At 46.7% G+C, this 13,655-nt stretch overlaps 1 protein-coding gene across 4 annotated transcripts in view; it reads right to left on the bottom strand.

Moving 5' to 3' along the window:
* Positions 1-633, bottom strand: part of CHODL (chondrolectin) — a 42,543-nt gene extending 41,910 nt beyond the window's left edge. For 2 of the 4 annotated variants that reach the window (XM_084841707.1, XM_084841708.1), the window contains exon 1: positions 143-621. In XM_084841707.1, the coding sequence (XP_084697833.1) occupies positions 143-242 (100 nt within the window). In that variant the 5' untranslated portion in view covers positions 243-621. Of the gene's footprint in view, positions 1-142 lie in introns of all 4 variants that reach the window. The other 2 variants (XR_014788821.1, XM_084841705.1) reach the window with 2 other exon arrangements.
* Positions 634-13,655: the final 13,022 nt, after the last annotated feature.

Genomic DNA, 13,655 nt, shown 5'->3' with positions numbered 1-13,655 from the left:
TTGGATTTAAAGGAAATAAAGTAAAATAAGGTAAGATTAAATAAAATAAAATACAATACAATAAGGCAGGGATGTCCCGGAAAATCCGGGACGCTTGAATACGGAGGGGCCAAAGTTGGGCTGAAGTTCGCGGAGGACTCACCACTGAGGACTCGCTGGGAGAGGCAACTCTGCGCCCACAGCGCCCAGGCGCCCAGCAGCAGCAGCGGCAGGGGCGCCCCGCTGCCCGGGGAAGGCAGCATCGCCGCGGCGAGATGGGGGAGCGCCTCGCGAAGCCCCGGGCGGAGCAGAAGGCGGCAGGCGGCGGCGGCAGGAGGGACGCCCGCTCCTCCTCCTTCCCCAGCGCCTGCGCGACGGCCAGTCCTCCGGACGCGGCTCCGTCCCCGAGCCGGGAGCGCCTCCAAGCGCCGAGCCGCGCCCGCGGCGGCAGCCCCGGGGTCCCGCCTGCGCCCTGGCCGCGGCGCTCGTCTCCCGCAGCGCGGGCGCGCGCGTCTTGGACCGCCCGGCTCGGGGGCCGAGAAGGAGCGCGGCCCGCGTCGCGGGGGAGGGGAGGGGTGGGGCCGGCGGCGGCGGCGGCACCGCTGCGGGGTCTCCGCTCGCCTTGGCCAGCCTGCGCCTGGCGATGACGCCGGAAGACAGAAGGACCCTGCTGCCCGCGGCTTTATAGGCTCCCGTCCGCCCAGAGACTCGGCTCGGGAAGAGCCGGCCCCGCGCGATCGATTCCTAGCTGAAACGCCGCGCTGCAGCTTTTGGAGGGGCTGGGCTGGGCTGGGCTGGGGGCTCTGGCAAGCAGCCGCTCCCCCGCCCCCGCCCCGCGAGGAGTCCTTTCCAGAGCTGCTGCAGAGGATATTAAAAAGGGGGCGACGCTGCCAACTCCGATCTGGCAGGAGGAGAAGGCTGCCTCGGTCTCTTTCGCCCGCCACCCAGATTAACGGGGATGCCCCCCCCCCCCCTCCGGCTCTCCTCGCCTTTCATGGTACGGGTTTATTCTGCTAGCTTGCTCGGCTCCCGTCGCTTTCTCTGGAACTGAATTCCAGATGCCGCCCTGTAACATTTGGTGGTAATAATGCAGAATAACTCTGAGCATACACAGAGAGCCTAGGCACATGCAGCACCCAGTAACGTGAGATTAGGGGGAAGAGCAGGCAAGCTTCGGCCAGGCCTTGCCATTAGATTGACTTTTTGCCATTTGTTGGCTCAATGCACATCACAGAATGAATCCCTGATGTATTCAGTAGATCAGGGGTGGGCAGAAATTGGACCGCCAGATGTTTTGGACTTCAAATCCCAGCACTCCTGACCACTGGCCATGCTGGCAGGGGCTTCTGGGACTTAAAAAAAAAAAAAAAAAAACCTTCTGCCCATCCCTGCAGTAGATCACCTAATTCAGCCATCCCCACAGATGTTTTGGACTACAGTTCTCAACATTCCTAACCATTGACTATGCTGGCTTGGGCTAATGGGAGTTGAAGTCCAAAACATCTGTAGATCTACCTTCTGCCCAGCCCTGCAGTAGATCACCTAATCCAGCCTTTCTCAAACTTAATGCCCGCCAGATGTTTTGGAGTACAACTCCCAGCATTCTTAGCCATTGTCCATGCTGATTTGTCCTGATGGGAGTCCAAAACATCTGGAGGGAATCAGGTTGGAGAAGGCTGTCCTATATGTATCCTTAAGCATTTATAAAGTGTAAGTGTTCACATATACAACAACACTTCTGTAAGGTCGGTCAGGTTTATTATTGCAGAAGAGAGGCTGAGGTATGGAGGTCGTGGCTTGACCAAGAGACCGCCAAGTGCGTTTTAGGCTGATGTTGTATTTGAACCCATCACAGCTGGGAATCTGTTCCACTGCGTAACTGTTCTCATAGTGGGGATTCCCTTCCTGTTTAAATGAGTGCCTTCCTACAATGTAACCCACACTGCTTTCTACCTAATTTTCTGCAGTGGATACAGGTTTTTTCCCCCTCTTCATTCACACATCCTTTTTTATGCAGCTCTTCAATTCAAGTTGACTATTTCATCTTTAGAGCAGGAGTGGGCAACCAGCAACCCGAGGGCCGCATGGGCTTTCACTTAATTTCATGCAGCCCTCTGCAAGCAGGTCATTCAGACCTGATTGGGGTAGCAGAGAGAGAGAGAGAGAGAGAGAATGGAGTCAACCATTAACCTGCCTGCTTTGTGCTCTGACCCTACCCACATCTGGCTTTGACACTGCCCACTGCTGCCACGTGGCCCCCAACATATTACCCCTGAGGGTATGTGGCCCACCACAGAAAGCAAGCTTCTCCACCCCTGCTTTAGAGCCACCCTGTGGGTGTATCTGCTACTTCGGTGTATGAAGCTGCCTTGCTGCCTGAGTAGGGTACCAGCAACACACATAAGAAGGAAAAGGCCAGCCTAAGGTCCTTGACCTCCCTGTGCTGAGTGGGGAAGTCTGCAGCAGGCTTCGCTCACGTTTGCTTGAACACAAGTAGAAGCCTCCACAGGACAAACAACCTGTCTTTATCACGGTTTCCGATGGCGTAAATGGCTCCATTCGCAAAGGGCTCTAGTCACATTCAAGCAGAAGCCCTCTGCAGACCTCCCCATTCAACGAGGTGATCGAGAGCTGAGGGGGTAGAGCAGCACATGCAGGGATGCTGAAGGAGGGCCGGTGTGCACCCCCCCCCCCCATGCATGTTGCTCGAGCCAGACCAGTGATTCATCTAGCCCGGTATTGTCTGCTCTGACTGCAAGCAGTTACCCAAGGTCTTTGTGAGCTTTGCTGCCTGGGATTGGTTAGCGATATTTGCAAAGCATGTACTACATACTGATCCATGGCCCCCTCTCCATATAATCATAAGAAGACCCAGCTTCTCACTTTCAGAAACTATTGTACCTCACTTTGCCCACCATAAGAAGATAAAAAATGACCTGCTGGATCAGACCAAAAGCCTATCAAGCCCAACATCCTATTTCCCAGAGCGGACCAGCCAGATGCCTATGGGAAGCCCACAAGCAGGAGATGCCTTCAACAGCACCTACCTGCTCATGTTCCCCAGCAACTAGTCTACAGAAGCACACTGCCTCTGATACTGGAGGTCATATATAGACATCATGACTAGTAGCCAATGACAGCTTTATCCTCCATGAATTTGTTTAGCTCCCTTTCAAAGCCATCCAAGTTGTTCAATGATACTACATCTTGTGGTAACGAATTCCATAGTTGAACTATGCACTGTGTGAAGAAATATTCCAGTTGCCCCCCTCCCGAAATGGCATCCATTGTCACATAGGGCATAGCACTGATTCACTCGTCTGGACAGTGGTGACTCAAGTTTTTTTGCTGCCTGAAGAAAAGCTCAAATGGACCCCCCACACACACACACACACACCAGAGTCAACACTTTAAAAAGTCCTGCTTTCATCTATTCTCTCCTCCCTTGTGGAGCTTCCTGAAGTAGCTTCACCTCTGTGGTGGCTGATGCTCACATGGGCTGGTGGAGTGGAGGGTAGGGCAGCTAACAGTAGATGGAGACAGACCGAGGGATAACAATAGGTGGAGCGAGAAACTGAGAACAAGGCTGTAATCCTTAGGGATGTCAGAGAATTCCGCCACGGATCCCCTGGAATCTGTGGTGGAACGGCCTCCCCCCCCCCCACGAAATCCCCCTGCGATGGAACTTACCTGGGGTGGATGCGGTAGCGGCTCTGGCAGCAGCGGCGGCGGCGGTGGCTGGTCTCCCAGCTGGCCACAGCCGGGCTGCTGCGGCCGCCAGTTGCGTCCTTGCAGCCGTGATAGGCTATGTAAGTATTTACGTAGCCTATCATGGCAAAGGCAGCCACGCAAATACTTACGTAGCCTATCACGGCAAAGAGCAAGGGTGCAAATGGCGTAGCGGCTGTCATTTGCGTCCTTGCTCTTTGCCGTGATAGGCTACGTAAATACTTATGTAGCCTATCACGGCTGCTTGCAAGGACGCAAATGGCAGCCGCTACGACGGCCACCATTTGCGGCACAGCAGCCCAGCTGCGGCTGGAACTCCAGCTGCGGATGGCCCCGTCCGGCGGCTCTGCGGAGCCGCAGCGGAGCGGAGCCGGTCAGGGAGGATTCCAGGGGGAGGGACGGAGCACCTCCCCCACTGCGGATGCCCCTGCACGGAGCCAGGTAAGGGATTCGTACATCCCTAGTAATCCTATGCATGCTTACATGGGAGTAAGTCTCATTGAATTCAGTTGGACGTTAGTAGACATGCCTAAAACTGGACTGTAAGATTTGTAATAAATGTTTGTGAAAGCTCTGATCCAGAATAGTTTATCCCACAAGAAGTACTGATATGCTACCTCTATAGAATACCTCTCCATAAGTGCAAAAAGAATTTAGCTTTCACACATATGCTATTGCATGCCAAGTCATCTAAAATGAGGCATTCTATAGGACCACATCTACAAGGTCTTCTACACCACATATAGAGTGAGCAGTTCTGTTGGACAGGGATGCACTTCTGCTGGACTCATACATCAACACAGAGTGGTATGAATAAATAACCCAAGGTATTCGCACACACCAGCTGAGCAGTGGGGAGTGAGGGAAAGATCATGAGAAGGTGAGGTTTTAAAAGGTTTCACCTTTCCTGTGATCTTTTCACCACCACCACTCAACTCATGGAGTGGCGTGCGTGTATGTGACTGAGGAGACAATCAAAGTGAGACTGGGATAGACAGGAGAGCATTCCTTCAGGATGCCTTTCCTGAGGTCTACTGCATACGAAGAACACACAGGAGAAAGAGAGATGTATGCACAGGATGCATAGAAAGCTGCCAGCAATTGGGGGGGAGGAGGTCTGAGGGACAAGAGAGAGTGTTGGGTGGGCATTGACTGGCGGGAGGACATTACCCCCTCACCCTTAATGAAAAATGCTGCTTCACCCTACTGCATAGCAGCACTGATCCTGCATCCTGAGTTGACATCCCACCGTTCCAGTGCATATTGAGTGTTTATGGCAGCTTAAAAACAGTATAAAGACCAATAAAATCCAACAGAAATTGATCAATCATGAACAAAAATAAACAGCAGTAACAACAACACTAAATTTAATTGAGTGGTTTATTAACATTAAAAGAAAAAATTAGTCACCTGAATTTTCCACCATCCAGGGAATCTGTAATTGTAACTCATTTAAACTTCAGATGCATTTTCTATTTCAAATACATATTAACATATCTTCCTACTAGGAAACTTTGCAAAAAAAAGTGGATGAAATGCTGGCTTGCTCTTTATAGTTCCATGGGTAGATTAAGATAATAAAACAGCCGCCTTTTATGAACAGCAACAAGAGAATCAAGAGGACTAAACAAATCGTTGGGAAGCTGAAATCTTTATTAACCTCATCGCCATGTCTGATTTTCTCACAAATACACAGGATGGTGCTTTCAAGATAAACCAAGAAGCCAACCAAGTAATTACATAGAAGCTGTTCAGTCCCTGGCTGGCAGTTGTTGCATGATTAACAATCTAAAAACAAAGTACTAAGTTTAGAGCTTATTTTCCATGTGTGTAGGCCTCACAATAGCACTTTTCACGATGATGATGACAACTATGATGACAACAACCCACATGGAAAGAGTAGCACAAGCACCCCAATCCTACGTTTACTTAGAAGTAATCATCACTGTGTTCCATGGGGTTTACTCTCAAGTAAATGTGCACATGAATGCAGCCTTAAATAATCCTTACACTGCACACTATGGGCCAGTTTGCATGATCACTGCAACCCACCGTGGCTTAGAAAAAATATATTTCTGAGCAGCAATAATAACACAATTTTTGTTCAAGTATGTTGTTATTTATTCGCTCAGTTGCTTCCGACTCTTCATGACTTCATGGACCAGCCCACACCAGAGCTTCCTGTCGGCTGTCGCCACCCCCAGCTCCCCCAAGGTCGAGTCCGTCACCTCCAGAATATCATCCATCCATCTTGCCCTTGGTCAGCCCCTCTTCCTTTTGCCTTCCACTTTCCCTAGCATCAGCATCTTCTCCAGGGTATCCTGTCTTCTCATTATGTGGCCAAAGTACTTCATTTTTGCCTTGAATATCCTTCCCTCAAGTGAGCAGTCTGGCTTTATTTCCTGGAGTATGGACTGGTTTGATCTTCTTGCAGTCCAAGGCACTCTCAGAATTTTCCTCCAACACCACAGTTCAAAAGCATCTATCTTCCTTCGCTCAGCCTTCCTCATGGTCCAGCTCTTGCAGCCATAGGTTACTACAAATTCATGTAATAGTCATGAATTCAAGTATGGCCCTGCTGAGATTGGTAGTAATGCTCCCCTCAGTGGCATTATGATTGTGTCCATAATCAATCATCAATAATAAAATCTTGGAAGCTAAGCAGGGTCAGCCCTGGTTAGTACTTGGATGGGACGGAATCAGGCTTCCTGCATTGAGCAGGGGGTTGGACTCGATGGTCTTGTAGGCCCCTTCCAACCCTATGATTCTATGATTCTAAGCCATGGTGAGTCGCAGTGCATCCCAGAGGCCATTTTGAATATTCAAGGCATGGCAGGTGAGCACAGTGCTTTATTGTGTTGTGTGAACCCAGTAAGGGTGGCTTATACAAAGGTTGAACAACCCTCACATAACCCTACAACAGCCCATAAGGGTTGCTTAACCTTCGCATAAGCCACCCTCACTGGGTTCACATGACATGATAAGCCATAGTGACTGTCTGCTGTGGCTTGAATATTCGAGAGGAAAGGTGGCACGCACCACACTTTTCTGATTGTGCGAACCCAGTCATTGTGTAGCAGCAGCCCAGTGGCACTTGGGTCACTATCAGGCAGAGGATAAGAACATAAGAAAATCCCTGCTGGATCAAAATAAAGGTCCATTTAGGTGGGCAACCTGCAGCTCTAGGACCATGTGCAGCCTTCAGACTAATTTCAAAAGCCCTCTCCGTGCAACCAGTCCAGACCTCTGGCAAGATGGATCTGTCCCTTCTCTGGCAGCCCACTGGGCAGAAAAGAACAGGGAGAAAAGAAAAGGGGGTGGCTGAAGGAGAGAAAAGAGGAGGTGGCAGAAAGAGAAAAGGTTTGGCACAGCCACTTTTGGCTCTGGCCCTGCCTTCCATCAATGTGTGGCTCCCAACAGATTACCCACAAGGGAATGCAGCCCTCGACCAAAAAAAAAGAAAAAAGGTTGCCTACTCCTGGTATAGGGGCTAGGGAGTTATGATGAATGAAAAACCTTTTCGGGTGCAATCCTATGCTTTTAGACAGAAAAAAGTCCTACAGTTCCCAGCATGCCTGGCTAGAGGAATGTTGGGAGTTGTAGGCCTTTTTTCTGTCTAAGGATTGCACCTAAATACTTCTTTTTTGCCTGCTCAATTGGCACCAAAGTCACAGAAAGTACAACAGGGGTGGATGATGGATGTGGATCATACAGTGGCAGAGGCAGAAGGATTCAGCGTCCAGTATTTTCCCAGCAAGCACCCAACGCTACAGCCTCCCAGGTTCCACAGGCTCTCCCAAACCTCTTAAGAACATTGTCTTTCTCAATATTTAGAATTAGCAAAGATGTCAAGCTTTCATGTTTTAATGCCCTTTAATCTCCAGTGCCTAATCTCCAATACCTATAAAGCCAAGACAACCATCGTAAAACTGAAAATGTACATTCTGTTCAGTGTGACATTTTGTTTAACTTTCAAGTGTAGAAATATTTGGATACAGATTTTATTATTATGTGTGACAATGCATTGGGATTGGCTTAGCCGTGGCATTCCAATGAACCCCCAACAGCTCATTTTCTGGGGCTGCAGGCCCATGCAGGCTGTCCCTGCGCCCCACTGCTATGTGACTAGCAAATGTGAGAAGTGGTACAGCTGGGTAATTATAGACCCTGGACTTACTTGTCATATGGGGGTCCCCTGCAGATGGCCATGGGCATTACTTTAGTTCTGAAGCACACAACTAACATCTTCTCCCCTTTCCAACCACTGCTCCATGCTTTGAAACTTCTTCTACATGGGAACATAGGAAATTGCCTTATATGGTCAGACCATCTGTCCATACAGTTCAGTATATTGTCTATGCTGACTGGGAGTGGCTCTCCAGGGTTTCAGGCAGGAATATTTCCAACCTTACCTGGGGATGCCAGGGATTGAACTTGAGACCTTCTGCATGCAAAACAGCTGCTCTACACTGCGCCATAGCCCTTCTCAACATTCCTGATGTTCTAACATTCCTGATACTTTAGAACAACAACAAAAACAACCAAACTGTTAGCAAACCCTGATAAAACAAAGTACTCTGAGCATGTGCAGTTTTGAATTTTAAATTGTAGCAACATCACACCTACAGGAATACATTGGAGTGTGTTTCTGATGTCCTCATCACCTGCCACTCTCTGGGAGATCATTGGGGGAGGGCTAGGCTGCAGGGCCCTAGATTTTGACCCCAAGGTCCAGTCCCAGCTGCACTACTGGAGACGGGTTCCTCAGGCATACTGATGTCTCTGGGTATATCACCTCCACGCAAGGGGGAAACCTGATTGTCCCAAGATCTCACACACACACTGACTAGGGATGCCAGAGAAATCCACAATGGAATCAAATGAGCTTGGATTTCTATGAATCGAATATGTGGATTCCGCAGCAGAGTGGCTTTTCCTGAGTTGCATGGATTCTGGAGACTTGCAGACCTTTTTTTTTGTTTTTGTTTTTTAACTTTCTGGAATTTTATGCAAATTTAGTTGTAGAAAAAATATGTAAAATAAAAAAGCACCAGCTGAAAATGTGCATTTTCCCCAGAGGGTAAAGCATGAAAATGCACATTTTGAGGGAGATTTGTGCATTTTGGGGGGATTTGCACATTTTCACAAGTCCAAATTTGCACAAATCTGAATTTGCAGAAATTTGGGAAATTGGAAAAAATCTGATTCCACCATTGAAAGAACAATGGAATGAAAGGCACCTGACAATCTGCAAAATTGAGAAAGAATGGATTTTACAAAATCTGTAAATCCCTACCCACCCCACACACAGGAGCTCTATTCACATAATTGGTACATCTATGTGTGTCTGGCAGGGAGCATGGTGAAGGGCAAGCTGCTGCACCCAGCCCCCTCCCTCTCTCTGCAATGCATGATAGGTGTTAGTGTGACCACCCCCAATTTCTTGATACAGAGATCTCCTTGGGATGTTTGGAGAATGTGAAAGCCATCATTGCTAGGGACCACATAGCAAGGTTGCAATATTAACTATTAACATATAAGTATTCGTAGAATCAGTGGCCAGCAAGGGGGGGGGGTGTGCAAAAGAAAACCATCATTATTATCTGACCCAACTGAAATAATTTACTTTGTGGTACAGCAGCTACAAACCAATAGGAAGTGACCATTCTTGGGCAGGGCATACTGATAAAGGCCTCCTACCTTTCCCCTTTAGCTTAGCTTCAGCTGGGGAAGGTTTTCCAGAGTTTTTCTCTTCAACCAGACTTGGAGGTTGTATTACCAAGGCATTTGTACCTACATGTTTGCATCACTGGATTTTAAAAAAAATGCTTCCTCTACTAACAAATGATGGACCAGGTTTAAAAAAGGTGGAAGGGAGGTTACATCTTTGATTTATAGACACTGCTACCTACAGATCTGTGGTAGCTCTTTAATATTGTCTGCCATCTTGCTAATTGCGTCCTACTCCCTTTCCTACCTCCAGCACCATCATGAAGCATTGTTAAGTCTGAATTCCTCTTAGGAATTCCTATTATACTGCATTGTTGATGCCTGACTTTGATTTTTATGCTGAAACATCTCTTACAGACCCACTGACTCTTCTTTGTTCTTCCCTCTTAGAATTTGCTTCACACCAGGAGAGAAATGCAAGATCCTGACTATATTGTTTCAGATGAAGAGGTAAGAAAATTCTTTTTCTCTGAACCAAGGATGGATGGGTCTGTTTAAGTTTAAAAGATGGAAGTGGTAGTCTGCCTAGCGGATAGAGAGGAGGGGGTTGCCAAGCTTGTATTGGCTCATGCTGCTGGAAGACAACATCAGAAGTTCAGCTGGTAAAACCTGCATATGCAGTGGTGGGAAAAGCTAAACCTGCCGTATGTCTATCTGCAGTACAAAAGCCACAGAAGGGAAGAAAGGATTATTATAAAGCTATACTACTGTTAAAATGTAATCTCAGACTTGAGGTAAAGTCTAGTCCTAAGCCTCTCTCTGGCACCCGGCAGCCATAGAATAGGTCCAAAATAGTGCATTTTTGCCAGCAAATACATGAAATGCTAAAATGTTGCTTGAAAGGGAATTACACACAGAAGCTGATGGGGCCCAGGACTGGTGGATTAGTGATCTAAACAAGCTGGTGCTGTCAGGCCACACTGCATAAATTACCAGTTCTCCAAGCAAGTTTGCCACTTCTTTGCTGGCTCAGCCCTAGCAGCGTTTTGTGATCCATTATCATTTCATTTCTATCATGCTGCTATTGAAAGAATGGGAACAGCGCTAGAAAGAAGCAGTACCTCTGTCTACGGAAGGAAGGGCTATAACTGTGGTTAGCTTGCTCCTCGTGTTGTTAACCCTTGCTGAAAGGAGAGTGCCAAAGTGTTCCTCTTTAATCTGATCTGCTGAATGCCCCTTAAAAGCTATGGGGCTGTATCACTACGCAGCTACTGGTAGTCACAATGCAACACCATCAGGTGGAAGCTACTTGATCCAGCCTTGGAAGATGCAAAGCCGTAACAGAGTAGAAGTATGACTGGCCTCTGAGGGAGATATAAACTTAGACTACGTTCTGTTCCGAGCAGTAGTTTGCCTATTGGGGTGTTGCTTCTGTGTGAGTTAGGGGTAAAATCCAACTTAAGTCTTACTTAGAGTAAAACCATTGAAATGAATGGGATTTAAATTAGTCATGACTAGTTGAAGTCCCATTCATTTTAATGGATCTTCTCTAAGTAGGATTTATGTTGGATTTTACCCTAGGATTCCAGGTCCACATCTGGCTTCCGTATCTTAAAACTGTTGCACTGCATGGGATAATCTACCACAGCTTCCTCTAAGCTGGTGCCCTCCAGATGTGTTTGATTACAGTTCCCACCAACCACAGCCAGCATGGTTATAGGCCAGGATAATTGGAGTTGTAGTTCCACATATCTGGAGGATGCCATATTGGGGAAGTCTAGTTTACCAGATGCAGCTTCTTTCTCACTGCAGAACTCTAGCTGGAAAAGTAGCACTCTGTGTGTGGCTGGGGGTGGGGGGAGTTCCTTTGGTGTAACACTTAAAGATGCAAGAGCCATCCAAGTCTGGGCTTGGCAATGAGCATGTCAGACACACACTCCATGCATGAGACATGCATGACAATATTGAGTATTTTTAGCTTCCATATATAATTCTAGGACTCTTTCCATCCTACATCTCGATTTTAAGTTCTACAGGGGAAGACAGCTGGGAATTGTTCCAATATGAAACTTCTAGAATTTGTCATACAAATGAAGGCGTGAGAACTACATATACAAGAGAGAGGACCTTTTCCTCTCTTGTGCCAAATCTCTGGAATGCCCTTCCTATGGAAATCTGCTGGCCTCCCTCTCTGTATATTTTAATGTAAAGATTTTAATTTCAATAATTGTTCGATGTTCTGCTTTAAAAAAAAAAAGCAAGATATTATTAATAGAGATACTGGACAACCATATATATATATATATATATATATATATATATATATATATATATATGAAGAATTGCACAAATTAGGACCCTGTAATCAGTGGATTGCATGAAGTGTTCTGTTCCCATGTGATGCGCTCTCTTCTTGGGGAGGATGTGAAGGAACAGCATGGAGATCCACATGATGACTACATGATTTCTGTCCTAATTATTTATGTAAATATGTACACAGAGAGATGTCCTGGAACTAGAGAAAAACTAACTGCCGAACTACTATTTCTTTCCAGGTTTCCACAAACAAAGAGAGACATTCTCGTCTTGGCGAAGATAACCTGGACAATACACTGGAATATGATTTTTCTGGTCAACCTTTGAGAGTGGAAAAGACTGAGGAACTGGAAACAAGGGATAGTGGCTTCCTGGTCAATCAGAATGCCGGTCATGAGGCTGAAGTCAAAGCCGAGAAGGAACCAAATGATCCACTGCTGATGACAGTCTGTCCTTCTGACTCCTGCCCCAGAGACTCCAGCGTGTGTTCTGTACAGTAGCTATCTCGGTCCCAGTGTCATTTTCCTAGGTGCCAATCTCCCTGCAATGAAGGACTGTGTTGAAGGTTTAGAGGATAAAACATAATGAAAACTTGTATGACATTTGGGGTAGAGCAGGGCGTTCTTGGACCCAGTGCGTTCTTCTCCCATCTATACTTTTTAGTCTCTTCTTTCTCACTCATGTTTCCACATTTTGCACCCATTTCTCATTCTTGTTTCTAGGGATTTGCAGAATTTGGGCTTAAAGAGGCACAGTGTTTGTGAATGAGTCAATTATAAATGTTGAAGCCTTCTGAGAAGCAAATGAGAGAAGTGGGTCCCAGAGCGCTTGAGGAATATTAATATCAGAATGCTCTAAAATAAAGCAAATAAAGCCATTTTCTTTCTCTCTAGAACTCTTCAGTCAGCAAAGCTCTTATAATGAGGGGTTACTCTGATAACGACGGATTTCAGTAGTAAGTTTTCCATAAACTGTACTGGTTTAGCTACAGGCTTAGGATGTTTGAGAAGCAATCTAGGTGCTAACTTGCCCATTTTACTGGCATGTAAATAACAGTGCCAATGTCACTTCTGTGGATCTAGTTGAGACAGCGCTATAGTTTAAACCTGTTAGGATTGGATCCTCTTTGCACACTAATTTGGGAGTAAGTTGTGTTTGAACTCAAGGGGAGCTCGCTTATATGTAAGGAATGTTTAGAACTCATGATTATATGCTAAACTTGTTGCCCTGACAAGTGAGCAACATAGTATCGATAGACTGTCCACTCTTATTAAAGAGTTCAAGTCAAAGATGACTAACTTGGGGCTTTAGCATTTTTTAAAACCATTTCCAGTGATACATTTCTTTCTCTGTTTGCAGGGATAGAATACTTTTTGATAAAAAGCTGGGCTTCTCACCTCCTACATGTCCTTAAAAGTGCTTTATGCTCTTTTTTTGTCCATTCCCTTACAATACCATAACGGCATGAACATGGCATTCCCAAAACAAGAGAAGTTGCTGAGCTTGGGCAGAATTCTTTTCTATCTCTAGTTTGCATGAGGGAACTATCCAAGATGGAGGGAAGGACCTTCTGAATAACCTCAGCCGGTCCTTGGCCCTGACTTCTGTCTGGGAAGATTTAGGGGTTCATCACACGAAGCTTTAATCCTGCTATTGATATGGCTCTCTCTCTTGGAAATTTGCGGGCTCTTTACATGACACTGTTAACGTCCAAGGTGCCTCCTGCAATTTTCCCCAGCCTATCTCATGTTTTCTCCAAACACAAAAAAAATGTGTTATTTTTCCCAGCCCATGGAACAAGAGCAGCATAACTTCCCCATGAAATTCTCCAGTAGCAGAAGAAATAGCTGTGTCTGCCCGCTGTGGGCATTTGTTTTCAGTTGTTGGGGGCGCAGTCAGGATGACGAAGGCATTGAGGATGGGAGCGGGGTTGCACAGAAGGAGACCCAAGTAGATTTGAC

The sequence above is a fragment of the Heloderma suspectum genome, chromosome 3 (genome assembly GCF_057233095.1).
Source record: "Heloderma suspectum isolate Gila_16-S chromosome 3, 16-S_ref, whole genome shotgun sequence".
Lineage (NCBI taxonomy): Eukaryota > Metazoa > Chordata > Lepidosauria > Squamata > Helodermatidae > Heloderma > Heloderma suspectum.
Note: the sequence above shows the minus strand (reverse complement) of the source record. Positions and strands in the feature narration are given on the sequence as shown.